The sequence below is a fragment of the Brienomyrus brachyistius genome, chromosome 2 (assembly GCF_023856365.1).
Source record: "Brienomyrus brachyistius isolate T26 chromosome 2, BBRACH_0.4, whole genome shotgun sequence".
Taxonomy (NCBI): Eukaryota; Metazoa; Chordata; class Actinopteri; order Osteoglossiformes; family Mormyridae; genus Brienomyrus; species Brienomyrus brachyistius.
Window position 1 is genome coordinate 34,103,643 of NC_064534.1, and position 20,402 is coordinate 34,124,044.

General features: G+C 40.3%; 1 protein-coding gene across 1 annotated transcript in view; it reads right to left on the reverse strand.

Moving 5' to 3' along the window:
• Positions 1-19,109: 19,109 nt before the first annotated feature.
• The window catches only part of LOC125718978 (uncharacterized), a 71,364-nt gene continuing 70,071 nt past the window's right edge, over positions 19,110-20,402 (reverse strand). Inside the window, exon 4 of the mRNA XM_048993342.1 lies at positions 19,110-19,595. Coding sequence (XP_048849299.1) covers positions 19,110-19,595 — 486 coding nt within the window. The remainder of the gene's footprint in view (positions 19,596-20,402) is intronic.

The following is a 20,402-nucleotide window of genomic DNA, read 5'->3' on the forward strand; positions in this document are numbered from 1 at the left end:
GAGTGGACCAACATTCCACAGGCCACAATTGACAATCTGATAAACTCTATGCGAAGAAGATGTGTTGCATTGTATGAGGCAAATGGTGGTCACACCAGATACTGACCGGTTCTGAGTCCCCAGACCCCCAATAAAGCAAAAAACTGCACATTCCAGGGTGGCCTTTTATTGTGGGCAGTATAAGGTACACCTGTGCACTACCCATGATGTCAGATCAGCATCTTGATGTGGCACACCTGTGAGGTGGGATGGATTATCTCAGCAAAGCAGAAGTGCTCACTATCACACATTTAGACTGATTTGTGAGAAATGTTTGAGAGAAATGGTAATATTGTGTATCTGGAATGAATTGTAGGTCTTTAAGTCCATCTCATGAAAAATGGGAGCAGAAACAAGAGTGTTGCGTTTATATTTTTGTTCAGTATATATATTTATGGGTGTATCGAGACTAGATGGTCAGTATGGATAACTAAGGTGCACTAAAACTGGGTGAGCAGGCAAGGCATGTCACCCAGGTTGTGTGACAATTATTTTATATAAATGTATATATGTATATATATATTCCATCCACCATCCCTCCTTTACGGAGAACTGCGTTATTTTTATTGTCCATTACGAAAAAAAAAAAAAAACTATATATATATATATATATATATATACATATATATTTATGGGTGTATCGAGACTAGATGGTCATTATGGATAACTAAGGTGCACTAAAACTGGGTGAGCAGGCAAGGCATGTCACCCAGGTTGTGTGACAATTATTTTATATAAATGTATATATATATATATATATTCCATCCACCATCCCTCCTTTACGGAGAACTGCATTATTTTTCTTTTCTATTGCTAATAAAAAAACTATATATATGTACATATATATATATATATATATATATATATATATATATATATATATATATATATATATATATGGGTGTATCGAGACTAGATGGTCAGTATGGATAACTAAGGTGCACTAAAATTGGGTGAGCAGGCAAGGCATGTCACCCAGGTTGTGTGACAATTATTTTATATATATGCATATACATATTCCATCCACCATCCCTCCTTTATGGAGAACTGCGTTATTTTTATTGTCTATTGCAAAAAAAAAACAGAAAAACTATATATATATATATATATATATATATATATATATATATATATATATATATACATATATATACATGGGTGTATCGAGACTAGATGGTCATTCTGGATAACTAAAGTGCACTAAAATTGGGTGAGCAGGCAAGGCATGTCACCCAGGTTGTGTGACAATTATTTTATATAAATGTATATATATATATATATATATATATATATATATATATATATATATATTCCATCCACCATCCCTCCTTTACGGAGAACTGCGTTATTTTTCTTTTTTATTGCTAATAAAAAAACTATATATATATACATATATATTTATGGGTGTATCGAGACTAGATGGTCATTATGAATAACTAAGGTGCACTAAAATTGGGTGAGCAGGCAAGGCATGTCACCCCGGTTGTGTGACAATTATTTTATATATATATTCCATCCACCATCCCTCCTTTACGGAGGACTGCTTTATTTTTAATATCCATTGCGAAAAAAAAACACAAGAAAAAGAAAAAATATCTATATATATACATATATATATATATATATATATATATATATATATATGGGTGTGTCGAGACTAGATGGTCAGTATGGATAACTAAAGTGCACTAAAATTGGGTGAGCAGGCAAGGCATGTCACCCAGGTTGTGTGACAATTATTTTATATAAATGTATATATATATATATATATATATATATATATATATATATATATATATATATATTCCATCCACCATCCCTCCTTTACGGAGAACTGTGTTATTTTTCTTTTCTATTGCTAATAAAAAAACTATATATATGTACATATATATATATATATATATGGGTGTATCGAGACTAGTTGGTCATTATGGATAACTAAGTTGCACTAAAATTGGGTGAGCAGGCAAGGCATGTCACCCAGGTTGTGTGACAATTATTTTATATATATATGTATATATATATTCCATCCACCATCCCTCCTTTATGGAGAACTGCGCTATTTTTATTGTCTATTGCAAAAAGAAAAAAAAAAAAAAACAATACATATATATACATATATATTTATGGGTGTATCGAGACTAGATGGTCATTATGAATAACTAAGGTGCACTAAAATTGGGTGAGCAGGCAAGGCATGTCACCCCGGTTGTGTGACAATTATTTTATATATATATTCCATCCACCATCCCTCCTTTACGGAGAACTGCGTTATTTTTATTGTCCATTGCGAAAAAAAAAAAACTATATATATACATATATATTTATGGGTGTATCGAGACTAGTTGGTCATTATGGATAACTAAGTTGCACTAAAATTGGGTGAGCAGGCAAGGCATGTCACCCAGGTTGTGTGACAATTATTTTATATATATGTATGTATATATTCCATCCACCATCCCTCCTTTACGGAGAACTGCGTTATTTTTCTTTTCTATTGCTAATAAAAAAACTATATATATGTACATATATATATATATATTTATGGGTGTATCGAGACTAGTTGGTCATTATGGATAACTAAGGTGCACTAAAATTGGGTGAGCAGGCAAGGCATGTCACCCCAGTTGTGTGACAATTATTTTATATAAATGTATATATATATTCCCTCCACCACCCCTCCTTTACGGAGGACTGCTTTATTTTTAATATCCATTGCGAAAAAAAAACACAAGAAAAAGAAAAAATATCTATATATATACATATATATATATATATATATATATATATACATATATATATATTTATATATATATATATATATATATATATATATATATATATGGGTGTGTCGAGACTAGATGGTCAGTATGGATAACTAAAGTGCACTAAAATTGGGTGAGCAGGTGAGGCATGTCACCCAGGTTGTGTGACAATTATTTTATATAAATGTATATATATATATATATATATATATATATATATATATATATATTCCATCCACCATCCCTCCTTTACGGAGAACTGCGTTATTTTTCTTTTCTATTGCTAATAAAAAAACTATATATATGTACATATATATATATATATATATGGGTGTATCGAGACTAGTTGGTCATTATGGATAACTAAGTTGCACTAAAATTGGGTGAGCAGGCAAGGCATGTCACCCAGGTTGTGTGACAATTATTTTATATATATATGTATATATATATTCCCTCCACCACCCCTCCTTTACGGAGGACTGCTTTATTTTTAATATCCATTGCGAAAAAAAAACACAAGAAAAAGAAAAAATATCTATATATATACATATATATATATATATATATATATATATATATGGGTGTGTCGAGACTAGATGGTCAGTATGGATAACTAAGGTGCACTAAAATTGGGTGAGCAGGCAAGGCATGTCACCCAGGTTGTGTGACAATTATTTTATATAAATGTATATATATATATATATATTCCATCCACCATCCCTCCTTTACGGAGAACTGCGTTATTTTTCTTTTCTATTGCTAATAAAAAAACTATATATATATGTACATATATATATATATATGGGTGTATCGAGACTAGTTGGTCATTATGGATAACTAAGTTGCACTAAAATTGGGTGAGCAGGCAAGGCATGTCACCCAAGTTGTGTGACAATTATTTTATATATATGTATATATATATTCCATCCACCATCCCTCCTTTATGGAGAACTGCGTTATTTTTATTGTCTATTGCAAAAAAAAAAACAAAAAAAACTATATATATATACATATATATTTATGGGTGTATCGAGACTAGATGGTCATTATGAATAACTAAGGTGCACTAAAACTGGGTGAGCAGGCAAGGCATGTCACCCAGGTTGTGTGACAATTATTTTATATATATGTATATATATATTCCATCCACCATCCCTCCTTTACGGAGAACTGCGTTATTTTTATTGTCTATTGCAAAAAAAAAAAACAAAAAAAACTATATATATATATACATATATATATATGGGTGTATCGAGACTAGAAGGTCATTATGCATAACTAAAGTGCACTAAAATTGGGTGAGCAGGAAAGGCATGTCACCCCAGTTGTGTGACAATTATTTTATATATATGTATATATATATATATATTCCCTCCACCACCCCTCCTCTACGGAGGACTGCTTTATTTTTATTTCCATTGCAAAAATAAAAAATTTTAAAACACAAAAAAAAAAAAAAACGAAAATAATAATAATAAAAATAATTTTGAATGTGTATTCAAATAAGTTTGAATGTGTGTGAACTATATATAAATATATATATACACATGCATATACAGAAATATATACACACACACACATATATATATATACACACACACACACAGACACACACTCACATAAACACATACACACACTGTGTACAGTCTTATGCAAAGGTTTGGCACCCCTTGACAAATAACATCTTTTCAATTACAAAAGCAACAATATCAGTTAATACAGTCTCTTTAGGAACTGGGGGAAAAATACACAATATTTTCAGCAAACATTGATGAATAGTTACTTTTTATGCCATAAATTGAACAAAATTACAAAATAAAAACATTATTATGGCACTCTGCAAAAGTTTGGGCACCCTACGTAATCAGTACTTAGTAACACCTCCTCTGCCAGATATCACAGCTTACAAGCGCTTCTTATAGCCAGCTGAAAGGCTTTCAGTTCTTGTACTTGGGATTTTCTCACATTCTTCCTTGCAAAAGGCTTCTAGTTCTGTAATATTCTAATATATCAAGGGCTGTATTGTCAAATAGGAGATCGGCAGCATTCTCCCACCTGAGAAAACTGTACTACAATGCCCTTGATAGTGTGTAGAAACACACTCGTCAGCTCTAGTCCTCCTGTAACAACGCAAAAGGACTGGCAACCCTCAGGTATTTATGCGTGCGATTGTATGATAAATTCACCCTGACAGTCTCACACTTCTCTTGGTACCAACAGGTCTCATGGAATATATAAAAGGCAACTGCAACAATTATACTCGGCACTAAACATCGAGGCACGGAAATGCAGCAGAGCTTGTGTATTTCTCAGGATGCATTCTAGTAAAATGCCCGGAAAATGAGCTAAAGACATATTTCAAGGGGCACTATATAAAACCGATGGAAATTTTACTGATTAAATAAAAGGAAAAGCATCGTTTGAAAAATCACAAATGTTTCTAAGATTCAATGCATCGCTTTTTGACCACATCATAGCGATGAACACATCATTGTTCCTGACAATGTCCTAATACAGAAATAAAACTTTATGTTGGTAAACTCAAAAAGCCTTCAGCTGTCACACTGGCTAACGATCTCAAACGATTATAAAGCAGCATTTTGAAAAGCGCTGTTTTAAAATAACAGATACAACACTTACCTTGTCTTCTGGCCAAATGCTTTTCACGGCTTGGCACTCCAACGGTGCTGAAACGAAATTTGTATTTCCTCCTACCTCGTTGGCCCTTCAGTTCTTCTTTTCTCCCTTTGGATGTTTTTTTCCTTCTTCTTTGGATATTGTTTTTTATTTTTGTTTGTTTTATTTTACTTTGCATGTTTTTCCTTCTTCGGATATTATTTTTTTGGCTTATTTTTTTAGACGATGTTTTTTTCGTCTTCTTTAAAAATTGATTTTTTTCGTCTTCTTTAAATATTGTTTTTTTTTTCATCCTTTTGATGTTGTTTTACGGAACAAGAGCCGTACAGTGCTACTCTATCAGGAGGTAGCGCCAACTGAACGCCTTGAAGCAGTACCCAGCTCTTTTATAGGGAGCGTCAACCCGAAGTCAAGTTCTAGAACGTTGCACTCACTTTTCATTGGTTTCCCAGCTATGCTGTCAGAATAATGTTTGCTGATTGGTCGAAAATTTTAAAACGTACCCGAGTACTGTAAAAAAAACTCAAGATCTTGCTACCCTACGGAGCACCCATAAGGTGATTTTTTTTATACGTTATATGCAGCTATTTGTAGCAGGCCGTAATTAGACTAATCCACCCTTTGTCAATAAAGCCAACAAGAGAACAGGTTGCCCAAAGTTTGCTCAGGTACACGCCACAGCACAACCTTAAAAACACATCCAGCACAAATCACACTAGTGAATGACACAGCAAATCACAGCAATAAAAAAGACCCCTATGGGCAATCCAGCACCCAGACTACAGGTGCCAAAAGGCCCAGCCTGCCTAATAATGAACCCAAAATATACATACAACAAAGAAAAAGACACAAACAAAAAAGAAAATAAAACTAGCCAGCTGCTCCCACTAAACCCCGCTCCCGAGGCCACTAAGCCGGCTGGCTTGATAATACACGATACAACCTCAGATAAAACATATTAAAGCAACACCAGGGAGGTTTACAACCTGATCCTTAAAATTATCGACCCGTAATTCCACCTTGAAAACCCCTAAAGAACAGTAGTTTACCCCATGACTCACTGCCCCATTCAAACAAAAAAAAAACAGGTTTTTGGGGTAACCTTTAGGTCAGCTCTTCAAAACCAGGTATGAGGACTCTTCAGCTAATCAGTCCTCTAATTAGAAATCTAATTAGGGAGTTGCAGCGAAAACCTGCATACACACCGGCCCTTTGCGGATAAGATTGTTCACCCCTGAAACAAGCAAACAGAAAGGCTGCTACACTGCAAATTCAATATGCCCGCCGATGCTCCACCAAATCTATCAGGACCCTGCCTGTCTTTCCCGTGCCTGCTCCTTTGCCAATATGCCCTACCATCGGAACATGCACAGCCATCTCGCCCCGGCTATGCCTCCAGTCCGAACTGCAGTTCCTATACCTGCCTATAATTGCCTGGCTACAATCCATCCCCCAAAATGAAATTGATGACCCAACGATCACAGCTAAGAATTCTATCCCCAAACCACTGGTCTTCCTCCCCAACCGAACGATCATTCACTGACCGTGGTAACTTATAAGGGTTGGTATGATGACCAGTGGTGGACCTCACCGAACGTTTAACTGGTCTCTACACCTCGGGGGGGACATAACCTCCTCCATTATACGAGGCCTACTTGTGGATGCTCTATTGCGACCCCTCCCACCAGCCCTGTCCCCGTAAAATCACAGAGTCCTCATCCGATTCCATTTCTGTTGCCCCTGTGGGCAACCCAGACTCAGGAGACATTACCAGAACATCTTCCCCTGACATAACAACCCCCTGTGGTACTGGACGCAACTCTGTTCGGTGAACTTGACGGACAACCCCGTCCCCCTCCATTGGAGTTGCAGAGTAAACTGCACCCTGATCTTGGGGACACCGAACTACCATATACAAACAGGCATCCCAATGATCCTGTATTTTACCTCGAACATGGTTCCGCAAACACACCAGCTGACCTTCATCAAACCCCTAATCATTAACCAACTCATTGTGTTTCCGATTTCGTGGTGTGGCTTGTTCCTCCAACTAAGCCTTCACATACTCTTGAAGCACCTGCAAACTTTCCTGATGGTTTTGTACCCATTCCTCCAAAGGTCCACCATACTGACTGATCCCGGCAGGAGCCTGAAGATAGTGTATCGGTAATCGAGGCTCACAGCCAGACCTTAAATAAAAAGGCATCATCCAGTCATTTGGTGGGGTGTAGTATTGTAAGCTTCTCTGCTGGAGGAAGTGTGTGAAGCAAATTGTGCAAAAAAAATATTAAAGCAACACCAGGGAGGTTTACATCTAGATCCTTAAAATGATCGACCTGCAATTCCACCTTGAAAATCCAATTACCATATAAAGGATACAAGATGTAAAGATGACAAATGACATGGCACACATTTGTTGTTTAGACTGTTGTGTCAGGTTAATTGAAAGCTGAAGGATCTTAGTGTTTACTAGTCTAAGTAACAGAATGTCTAAACACTGTGCTTGCCTTTATGGGTTTTTAAGCAGAACATATAGGTATAGAAACATATTAACATTACGTTTCACGATTCACTGACTGGAGAATAGGAGAATATACACATCAATATTACTACTTAAGTTAACTAACCCTAATCCCAACCCCTATTGGCACGGAGCCCGCCAGGGTTCAGGTGAGATATAAATCTGTAATCTGTATCAATGGTTTTGCTATCCATACCCACCCTATTAATGTTAGCTTCCCAGGGTTTCTTGTTAGACAAGCTCTGTGTCTCTCTATACCCCCATTTACTGCACGACTGATTGTCCATTTATAAAGAATCAAATAGGGTGAAGATGGTTTTAGTTTACAATTACTCTGGAAGGTGACCAGATTAAAAAAAACTAAATACCATGCCTACGTGTATGTAATCTCCATCACAGTCCCCATTTTCCCCATAATCCTCGTTTTGATAGTGCCAATTTGTGTAATGTGAGTTTTTTTTTTTTTTTAAAAACTGTTATAGAAGAACATACTGGATGCCACATGTGTACAATTACCCCTTTCTAATTAGTGGGGTCCGTTGTGTCAGCTACAGCCTTTACTAACATACACATAAGTATACAGTCTTACAGCACTTTTGTTTTCCTTTTGTATTTAATGGTTTTCCATTTAGGGGGCAGCATGGTGGTGCAGTGGTTAGCACTGTTGCCTCACACCTCTAGGGCCCGGGTTCGAGTCTCCACCTGGGTCACATGTGTGTGGAGTTTGCATGTTCTACCCATGTCATCGTGGGGTTTCCTCCGGGTACTCTGGTTTCCCCCACAGTCCAAAAACATGCTGAGGCTAATTGGAGTTGCTAAATTGCCCATAGGAGTGTATGCGTGAGTGAATAGTGTGTGAGTGTGCCCTGCGATGGGCTGGCCCGCCATCCTGAGTTGTTCCCTGTCTCGTGCCCATTGCTTCCGGGATAGGCTCCAGACCCCCCGCGATCCAGTAGGATAAGCGGTTTGGAAAATGGATGGATGGATGGACAGTTTTCCATTTGAGGAATTAGCAAAAAACTGCAGTGCATGATGGGTAGGATCTAAAGGCTGCCTAACGCCCTTAATTTGTTTGCAATTTCGCCAGGTAGGCTACCTTCTTTAAACTGCGTTTTGCTAGACTACACATTTCGAGATGTTTTATTGTAGTCTTGGTAAATATATATATATAGTTTAGCCTAACCCAGCCACTTAAGGGAGCAAGCCAGCTCAGGTAGGTGCCAGTCCCAAGCCCGGATTAATGGAGAGGGTTGGCGTCAAGAAATAAAGAGAAATAAAGACAACTAATACTCCTAGTTTGCGAGATCTGACTGCAATGGCAGCACTGCTACAAGGGTGTGGATAAATCTATACAAATATCACCTGCATGCACATTACTTCTTTTACAATAACCAACTCCTGATCCATACTGTTAGTCGTGAAAAAAAAAACTATCGTGTACATAGAGGCCCTGTGTAAAAAGATAACTGCCAAGGAAAAGATCAAAAACATTTATTTCAAGGATACAAAGTTTTTATGGTCATGTACAGTGTACAGTGCAATTCTTATTTGATTAACTTGAATGTCTCCACAGACTAGACGATTAAACAAATAAAGCAGCGCAACATTACAATAACTAATAACAAATAAACAAAGCTCACGAGTACTATTACAGTATTTATATCATTTATTTAAACTTAATTTTACCAGGTAAATTAACTACAAAGCAGTTACCACTGCTTTACCTGCTTCTCGGGAGAAATAGCAGATATACGTCATGTATGTGACTAAATTCTTAAGCCAATAAGGGCAAAGTTGTGTCGTAATGGAGGCGGATCCAGTTTGTGCAGCCGGTTAAAGACACTACGGGCATGTAAATGGAGAACGAAATTATAGTTATACCGAATCTCCTACACACAATACCAAGGTTACCAACTTTGAGATGGAAACCTGGGATATTCAGTCGAATCAGATCAAATATGATGCTAAGTTAGTACTAAGTTAAAATATGTTCCGCACTTGTAACATGCACCCATGATTTGGAACAGCAGCATACCTGTCAAGGTTTGGATTTGAAAATAAAGGAAATTTTCCGGCACCCGCCGTGAGCCATCCCACCACCGCAACCAGGCTCCAGTATCCCTTACATTTTAAGACAGGAAATATAAAATAATATAAATTATATAAAATATAATATAAATATAAATATAAATATATAAAATATATAAAATATAAAATAACCATTTGTCATTTATTTTCTATTAATTTTTCATGTTCACTCATGCGGCTCTGTCATTCACTAATGACTTGGATTTTTCATGCCGACTGACATCGTTCCTTCCCCGTGGGAGACAAATCTTACAGAACGCGTGACCCATCCTGCTCCTCTTCAGGAAAGTAAATTCGTCATCTTCGTCATCACCCCTTAAAACAATTACTGAAGCGAGACGGCGCACGCGTTACGGCGACAGATTTAAATTGTGAGTGCACTATATCTCGTCGCAAATGGTGCTTAACCACGGCGGGTCTCAAGCACAGGAGACTCCCAATTTCTAAATGACACACACTTGGCTCACAGCGCAAAGTTGTGTTAAACTTGCTTTGTCTAAAGCAGGCACACACATACGAGTATGATCCTGATAGGTAACTAAGCTATCGGTCTTATGTCCAAGCGCAACATAATTTAGGTTAGAACCTCATAACAAGTATTCCCGTTCGCTAATAGAGAGATCTCTCCCAGGATATATAGAAACGGAGACACTCGTCCGAATTGAACCTGGAAACAAAGCGCTACATCTGAGAATCTCGTCAGACATAGGGTTAAAGTTTACTGCAGTTTAATACGAAAGAACTACAATGAAATCACCGAAAATAAAACAAAATAATATAACTACTAATAATAGAAATAAAAATAACTATAATAAGCCCATATGATCCCGCTTAAATGCCTTCAGATTGCCATGAGTGCGACTTTTGCAACCAGTTGACAGTAGCGCTTCTTCACTGCACGTTCGGTCATAAAAAGTTTAAATTGTGTGCTCAGAATAAGTTTAAACCTTGTGCCTTGTGATTATTAACCAATTTTTATGCTGAATGGTCGGCTCAAACTCAATTGCGAAACACCGTGAGTCTGTTAATGTGTGACTTAAATGGAACTCATTAATAACCAGTATCACGTAATAACCTGGGTTAGAATAGAAGGCTTGTCCAACGAGCTGCGTCACCAGGTAATGTAAACGATCGGTAGCGAAGCTCCCCTCACGGCCAATGAGAGAGAGTCTCGCGATATTTCAGGCGAATTTGAGGTTTCAGAGCGTAGATCGCACAGGCAGGGATTCTTGTGAGCACTCAATGAACGGAGGCTGAAGTTGTGTAAAAGACATGCATTTATTCCTATAACTAACATAAGACAGACATTACACCTAACAAACAATAAACACGAAATAACGGAGTGGACACAAACAATGTAATCATGAAAATGCAATGACCAGATTTAAAATGAGTAACCTTAAAAGGGAAAATACTGTTCTGCAAAGCAAGCAATTTGTGGAAATACTGTCCTAAAGTAATATAGCAGGTGAATAGGAGTTTAGGTTGTTATAAATGAAAGGAAGTTTGTTTACTTGGTTGCAGAGTGGGGGGGGGGGGGTCTTGGCAGTTGGTTGCGGAGGCTGATGAGCTGATGGGTGATGGCACTCAGGGAGGCGCGGTGTTTGCAGCGGTTGTTGGAGTGGAGCCCCTCTGATTCCCTCTCCTGGTGAAGCTTGGGCTTGGTTGCAGTTCTCTGTCCAGCTGGGTCTTCACTGATAGGCTTCAGGAGGGCTTCTTGTGGGCTTCTCTTCTCTTGGGCTGATGTTCTCTGCCTCTCTTCGTGCTGATGGTCTTTTGTTTTCTCCTCCCTTCTGTTTCTCCTCTCCTGGCTTTGTTCTGAGGTGCCAGGTTTTATAGTGTAAAGTTCGTGAATAGGAGTGACCAGGAATTCGACTCCTGGACCAATGGCTGACCATCCATTTGGCGGGTTTTCGGAAGGGGGTCTGTATCAGTCCTTTTGAGATTTATGACCAGAGTGATTTCCCTTGTATTGATGATTTTCGTTAGGCTGGTGTAACTTTTGATATATTCACTTTCGTGGTAACCACTGACCAGATTTGGAAACTGGAGTGATTTTCCATCGGTTTGATACCAAACATGCCATAGCAGCCTAGCGGTTCACACCTCATACCATCTGTAATGATTAATTAATGATTACTTATATTATGTCGTTATGTTATATTACTCACACCTTATTTTATGCCTCACAATCTATATAATTGTAAATATACTGTGTAGCTGCTGGCGCGTTCCAAACTAAATCTCATTGTACTTACAATGTCAATAAAAACATCCATCCATCCATCTAGGCAGGCCAGTGTCGCCTCCATCCTTCCTGAAGTCAGTGATTCCTTTGTCTTTGTGCTGTTTAGTGCCAAATTGTTTGCTGAACTCCAACCTATCAGTTTCTGGACCTCATCTCTGTAAGCTGACTCATAAGAACCAAAGAGATTTACAAATGAGAGGAGGCCATTCGGCCCATCAAGCTCCTTTGAGGAGAACTTAGCTAATAGCTCAAAAATCTTATCTAGCTCTGATTTAAAAGAACCCAGGGTTTTAGCTTGTGTTACAATAACAGGAAGACTATTCCATACTCTAACTACACGCTGTGTACAGAAATGCTTCATCAAATTCGTTTTAAAATGTTCTCCAGCTAATTTCCACTTATGGCCACGAGTTCTGGTATTTAAACTAACATTGAAATAGCCATTTGGCTGAACAGCATCCAGACCTGTTAGAATCTTAAACACCTTGATTATGTCCCCCCTTAGTCTCCTTTGCTCGAGGCTAAACAGATTCAGCTCAGCTAACCTCTCCTCATTAGACATTCCTCTAAGACCAGGAATCATTCTCGTTGCCCTACGTTGCACCTTTTCCAAGGCAGCAATGTCCTTCTTAAGGTATGGTAACCAAACCCGCACACAATATTCTAGGTGGGGTCTTACCAAGGAATTATATTATCGTAGCATCACTTGCCTTGTCTTAAACTCCACACACCTAGAGATGCAATGTGCCTTCTCGCGTGGTGTTCCTGCAGAGGGAGTCTGTGAGTGCTGGAGATTGGGGGAGGGGGCAGTGTGGCTATGTCTGCTCTGTGTTCCTCCAGACGAGCAAAGAAGCTGTTTAGCTCCTTTGCTAAAAGGGCGTTGCTGTTAACAGTGACGGTGTTGTTGCCTTTGAAGTTTGTAATGTGTTGTATTCCCTGCCACACCCACTGTGGGTTGTTGTATGTGAAGTAGACCTCTATTTTCTGTTTCTCTGCCTGCCTGGCAACCTTGATGCCCCTATTCAGGTTAGCTCTGGCTGCACTCTGTGTTCTTGACTGCGCTGTCTTGTCCTGTAGTATTGTATTGTTGCTCTTGTGTTTATCTTGCACTTTCTCCCTCTGTTTGTGCTCCTTTCACTCTGTATAGTTCTATCTTGCCCGCACTTGTGTCATCTTGTGTTGTTTCTGTTTTTCTTCTTTGTGTTGCACCGTGGTCCAGGAGGAACAATGTTTCCTTTCACTGTGTACTGTGTATATTGCTGAAATAACAATAAACCCACTTGACCACCTGCCTCAATTCATCCTGAAGAGTTTTCCAATGTTGTTCAAAGGTCTGTTTGTTTCGAGTGAAGGACACGCCCCTGGACGTGCTGGATAAGGGGACCACAGATCAGTGTCCTCAGTCCTGCTTCTCCCTTCAAAGCTGAGAGGAAGATGACCCGCCTGCTGCTTCTGGTTTTGGCTTATGGAGCTCTGCTTATCTCCACAGAGGCCCAGCAAGATTACCACAGTCTCCCTGCACTCACAAGACGGCCATTAAACTCGCAGTCGAAAATGCTCATCAAGGAACCCGTCAGCACATGAATTTCTATAACATCCAGGGCCGTCCGAAGGTAACTGCTGAGAAAGTGTTTACAAAAGTGTGAAACTTTCATCATCTGCAAGCTGAACTAATGAGTATCACATTGATTTTGATGTTTTAATTTCAATGCATATGATGCTTAATGTCTCTTCACAATGAAAGTGATGGTTGTATATCTCAGCCCTGGTCAATTTTACCTTCTCACAGTTTCTCTCTGAATCTGCTGCAGTCAAGTCTGTGACAGTTTGCCATTTTTTGGGTGATTATTGTTTGTTATATTGCCTTTAAAACAGTTGTAGGCAATTTTGTATATAACGTGTTTATGTGATTTAGATCAGCAGTGAATACATTGACATTGAGATTCTCTTGAGAGCAACAAAATGTCCAAAGTCAACTGCAACAGACCATCGGGCTGACTGTATTTTCATGGACAAGAGGGTAAGTAAAGAGTCACTGTGACTGTGAGCATTGGACATATCAGTTAGCAAATTAATTTAGGTTCATGTTAACTTTTTTGATGCCCTGCGGGGGAAAGTTAGCCAACAATAAAGTAACAAATACATAGGTGGCCTCAAAGAGCCAGTTCCTTCACCTTATTCTCAAATTTTAGTAGGTTTACAGGCTTAAAGGCTGGATTACCAGGCAGAAGCAAATGCTAATCATCTGAGGGGTGACCTGTAGATTATGCTTCGAGCTATGAACCCTAGCTGGCCTTATTTAAAGACCTGTGGGCTGTACTACAAAGCGGGTTTTACATACCCAGAGTTAACTCAATCGAGCCAGGTTAACTAAAACTCATTGTTGAAATCAGCCTTAAATGGCAGTGTGGTGTTTTGTGGTGAAAGGGCAGGACTTAACTCTTGTTTTAATTAGAAAGCCAGTAATTAAACCTGGTCAGAGCAGGGTAGATGTGCAGTGTGAATTACCCTTTAAATTTACCTCTTTAAATAGTGAACTACAGGACCACTTAGCTTGATCGGAGGACAGTATTTTAATACAGAGCAGTGTTCAGTTAAACGGGATTTGTTGTTCATACTTTTAGATGAACTTGCTTTGTATAATATAGCCTTATGGTGACCCTGCTTTGGAAGCTCTTTCCTCTAAAATTGTTCTGTGTCATTAAACCCTGCACTCCAGCAGCTCTGCCTTAAATCATTAGATATATCTTTACTACACCTTCTCTCACTGTATTTATTGCCCACCACTCTTTAAATACTGTTTTTGTGTGTCTGTGTGTTTTTGCAGCCATTCATTAACTGTAGAGTTTGCAGCAGACGGTCTGGTAATGATCTTACACATCCATCAAATGACTGTGTACCAAACAAGAAAGTGGATGAAGTAAGTGTAGAGAGTCTTAGCATTATGGAAATGTAACAGGTGTGTGAATTGTGTCTAAACATGTGGTTAAACTTTGATTGTGTTTGTACATGCAAAAATTTGATCAGAGTACTGTTTATTAATGACAATGTTACTTTTAATCTGAACAACAGTGGCAGCACCAAGGAAAAGCTTGGGGGGGGGGGCTCTAGCTCCTCCTCCAATGACCATAGTACCCCCACAGCACCCCCAAAATATTGGTTTCATTTTTTCTTTAACTATCTGTAAAATCTGTATATTGTGTAAGACATTTTTGCGGTTTTTACAGCATACTTGTAGTGTATTTTTTCTTCAAAGTACACATAGAGGCTCTGTGAGCTAGACGTTAGAATTTCATATTTTATCCTATTTTATCCATGCTGTAGCTTATCGTGCTGTGTGCTTCTATACACCATCTACATAAGCTGAAAAGCTAAAGCACCCGGTCTAAATAATCTCACTCCCCTATAGCACCTGTAGCATTAAGTCACTGGCGCTGCCACTGCTGAATAAACGACTCCAATCTGACTAAACCGCTTAACTTTTCCTCCCCATGTTACATTTCAGGACAAACGACGTAATATGTGTCCTTCTGATAAACCTCTTCTCAGACCTAAAACTGCCTTGGCTTCCAAGGACACTAAAGAAGCTGAAGGAGACCGTCTGGCTGTTTCTGATGGCTGATGGTCCTGCAATGTGGACCAGAGGAGGAAACTGGGAGGGAAAATGCTTTGCTTTATATCATGCCCACCCAAAGCCCCCAGTGAGTAAGCCATAGGCGCCGATAGCATGGAAAAACTCCCAAGAAGGAAGAAACCTTGGGAGGGACCAAACTCAAAGGGGGAGCCCATCCTCCTGGGGCCGGCAAAGTGTAGGTGCAGGATCACAAAAAAACTTGACGAGAGAAACGAGAGAATTCGACTGTCCCTCACAAAAACTGTAAAGTTTTAGTGGCTAAATTGCTTTTTCTATGCCTTTTCAAACAGGAGGAGATTTGTTTGGCTATACGTAGAAATTTTCTATACAATTTAGACAGCACAGAATCATTAACCTACTTTAATGCATTTATTAATACAACCACATATTTCACACATTTTGACATCAGTCATGCAGTGAAGATACAGTCTCTTTATTTCTTGACGCCAACCCTCCCCATTAATCCGGGCTTGGGACCGACACCTAGTTGAGCTGGCTTTCTCCCTTAAGTGGCTGGGTTAGGCTAAACTATGTACATATTTATGAAGACTACTATAAATTTATAAAGACCTCCCTAAATATGTAGTCTAACAAAACGCAGTTTAAAGAAGGTAGCCTACCTGGTAAACAAAGAAATTAAAAGGCCCACAGCATATAATCGGGCTATATCCAAGCAGTTTTTAAGAACGTAACCTACATGGCGAAATTGAATTACTTTCTGGACCAACAAACGCAACCAGACATGAACATTATGCACCTTCCTAGTCTTGATGTATGTCGTCATACAGATGAGGACGTTAAGGCAGCCTTTAGGTCCGACCCATCATGCACTGCAGTTTTTTGCAAATTCCTCAGATGGAAAACCATTAAATACCTCTTCTATTACCTTATATTACCTTATATTCATGTAATAAATATACAAATATCAATTAGTTGGAAATCAGCCAGACAGACGTAATTACTACAAATGGTTTCCACTGTATTTGTGACTCTGAGTGCCGCAGGCTTGGATGCAGTGCCGCACCATTTTGTAAGGCATGCACTGGCCAATCATGTAGCACTTCTCTCATAAATATTAATGAGACATCACCTACCACCCTGCAAAAAAGAAATTTGCCGCTCGTCCCCCTGCACATGAACCAACATGGCTGTGTCAACCAGCGGAGCTCCGGAGCCTCTGGAGAAACACGCGGCAAAAAAGGCTCGCATACGGTCTTCCAGAGTTTGGGAATACTTCAGTCATGACACCTTTTCTGCGCCTCTACTGTAGCTGGCGTTAATGACGCTGTTTCAGCCATTTTATATTTTCTGTTTACTTATTCTGTCATGTAAGACTGAGACAAATTATCGTTTACGACTATTCTTACACACTGTAGCCTGACTTGCTGACTTAAGTAAGCTTAACTATAAGCTACCTTTGCTAGTGTTTGTGAATAACATGTTTCTCTAGTTATGAAATTATTCCATGTTTTAGCATCTGTTTCAACATTAAAGTCAAATTGGTATATTGAAATATGTAAAAACTATTGAACTATTAGCTTAAGTCTAACATAGAAAATCCTACTGAATCTCTTAAGATTTTCCTTTTTTGTTAATGCACTAATGTTTAAGAAGTGTCTTAAATTGAATTTCAGATTTGTGTGTGGGTGGGAGTGGGTGAATTGTATTAAATTCATACATTCATTCTTTTGGCTCAGACATTACTGACCTAAAACAAATTGAGGCATTGGGTAAGTGCTTAAATTAGCTACTAAATGGCAAAAAATATTCTAAATATCACATTTTCCATTCTTCGGTATAATTTTAATGAATCACCTATGCTGCCAAACATTAACGCATAGATTGTCACAACACTCTATGTTTTAGTTCTTCTTTATGTGTATAGGACGGTGTGATGGTTCTGGTGGTGGGTGTGGCCGACGCTGCTCGCGATGTTTGGCTATGCTGCAGTCCCAGGGACCAAGTTGGAACACATTTCCACCTTCAAGCTTAGGTGGAAAAACGGCACCGAGACCCAGCAGCAGGACAACTTCTTGTCCAGACAACCAGCCCTGCTTCATCATTGAAGTAAGCCCTGTGAACAGGAGCGAGATGTACTTCTGCAGTGGATGTTATAGCGGAAAGAACATCCCCATCCTCACGTCTGCCGGAGTGCCCCCTCAAGTGGGTGTGTGACTTAACTCGATGGATGAATTGGACAGAATGTACTGTTACTAGAGGTCGACCGATATGGGTTTTTCAAGTCAAGGGTCAGGCGATGGCCGATATATGCTGCTGATTTTTTTTGGCCGATAATTGGACGTTTTCCCCTCTATTTGCATGGTAAAATATCACACTAATAATAACAAACGATACACAAAATTTCTCAATTTAGCATTTATTGAATACTCAACTTGGAAACAATAACACATTTATAAACAATAAAAATAGCAGCATCAGAATCTCTGTTAGTGCACAATATAGCAGCAAACTCCTCATGTTTGACGGAAGGAAATTTGTAAACAATACAAAAAGGAATAAGCATGTTATCTTTAGTTGTAATCCCACTTCCAGTCCCTGAGTCTTACTCACCACACTCATACTTCACAGCAAACAGACAGCAGTTAATTAACCAGAAGAGAAAAATGCAAAAACACAACAGAACTTGTAAATAATAACAAACTAATAGACAATAAAAATAGCAGCATCAGAATCTCTATTAGTGCCAAATATAGCAGCAAACTCCTCATGTCTGACGGAAGGAAAATTTGTAAATACACAAAGGAATGAGCACATCTTCAGTTTTAATCCCATTTCCAGTCCCTGAGTCTTCCTCATCCCACAAGCAGGCAAGGCATGTCACCCCGGTTGTGTGACACTTATTTTATATAATAAAATAAGTGCCCCCTGCGGCCCCAGAGCCCGAGCAGCCGTCTCCGCTGCCTGCAGCTACCGCGCCCACGTCCGAGGCGCTTTCCCTGCCTGCAGCTCCCGGGCAGGCGCCCCCTCTGCAGCCTGCAGCTCCAGTCCCTGGCCCCACTCCAGTCCCTTCTCCCCCTGTGACTCTGGTACCCTCACCCCGACGAGCCCGACCCCGGCCGCAGGTCCTTATGTCTGTGTCCCATAAGGGGAGAGGACACAGACGCACGGCTGGGGTCCCACCCGCCCAGCCCCCTGGCTCGCCCTCCCTCGCCGGCGCTAGGGCTTGGTCGGCACCTGCGGGTCCTGGCCCTCCGGGTCGGCTGTCGTCTGCGGGTCCCCCTCCGCGGCCTCGTCGCCCTGCCTCGGTCCCTCCTCCGGCGTCTTATCGGTTGCCTGCGGGCCCCCCGACGGCGGCTCCTCATTCGCCTGCTGGTCCTCCCGCTCTGGCGTGTCGGAGGACGTCGCCGTCTGCTGCGGCTCCCCCTCTCTCCTTGCCCTCGCCAGGGTCCCTTCCAGCTCCTTCGTCCCCTTCCCTGGTCTCCCCTCCGACTCCCTCCTTCGTCCCTGCGTCTGTCCCTCACCCCGTCTCCTCGGCCCCTCCGGCTCCGGCCTCCCGGCCGCCTGCAGCCCTTCCGGCTGCCTCCCGTCGCCCGCTGGGTCTCCCTCGGGCTCCTCTTGGTTCCCCCTCCTTCTCTCCCTGGCCTCCCATCTTTGTCCCTCCTGCCTCTGCTCCCCCTCGCTTTGTTCCTCCTGTCTCTGTCCCTCCCCTCTTTGTCCCTCGTCCCTCTGGCTTCTGCTCCTCTTTCCCCGATGTTCCCTTCGTTCACTCCCGGTCCTTTTGTCCTGCCTGTTCCCTCCGTGTCCCCCTTTCTGATCTGTTTCTCTGCCTTTCCTGTCTTATGTCAAGTCTTGTCCTGGCTCCTTCCCCTGTGCCAGTTCTGTCTGTCCGTTCTGTTCCCTGTCCCTCATTAATGAGGTTTTATATAGATATACATATATGCCCGGCTTGTCCGCTCCTCGTGTGTGCCACGCCCCCTGATTACCCACGTGTGCTTCCCTGATCGTCTCCTGCTTTGCCCGATTACTTTGATTAGTCATGACCTATTTTAAGTCCTGGTCTTACCTGTTTGCCCTGTCCGTCATTGTAGTTTGTCAATGCCTGCGTTCCGTCCTGCTCTACCCGCTCCGTTTCCCCGATTAAAGACCCGTTTTCACAAACACAAAAAAAACTATATGTATACATATACATACACTGAACAAAAATATAAACGCAACACTTTTGTTTTTGCTCCCATTTTTCATGAGATGGACTTAAAGATCTACAATTCATTCCAGATACACAATATTACCATTTCTCTCAAACATTTCTCACAAATCAGTCTAAATGTGTGATAGTGAGCACTTCTGCTTTGCTGAGATAATCCATCCCACCTCACAGGTGTGCCACATCAAGATGCTGATCTGACATCATGGGTAGTGCACAGGTGTACCTTATACTGCCCACAATAAAAGGCCACCCTGGAATGTGCAGTTTTGTCTCACAGCAAAATGCCACAGATGCCACAAGCA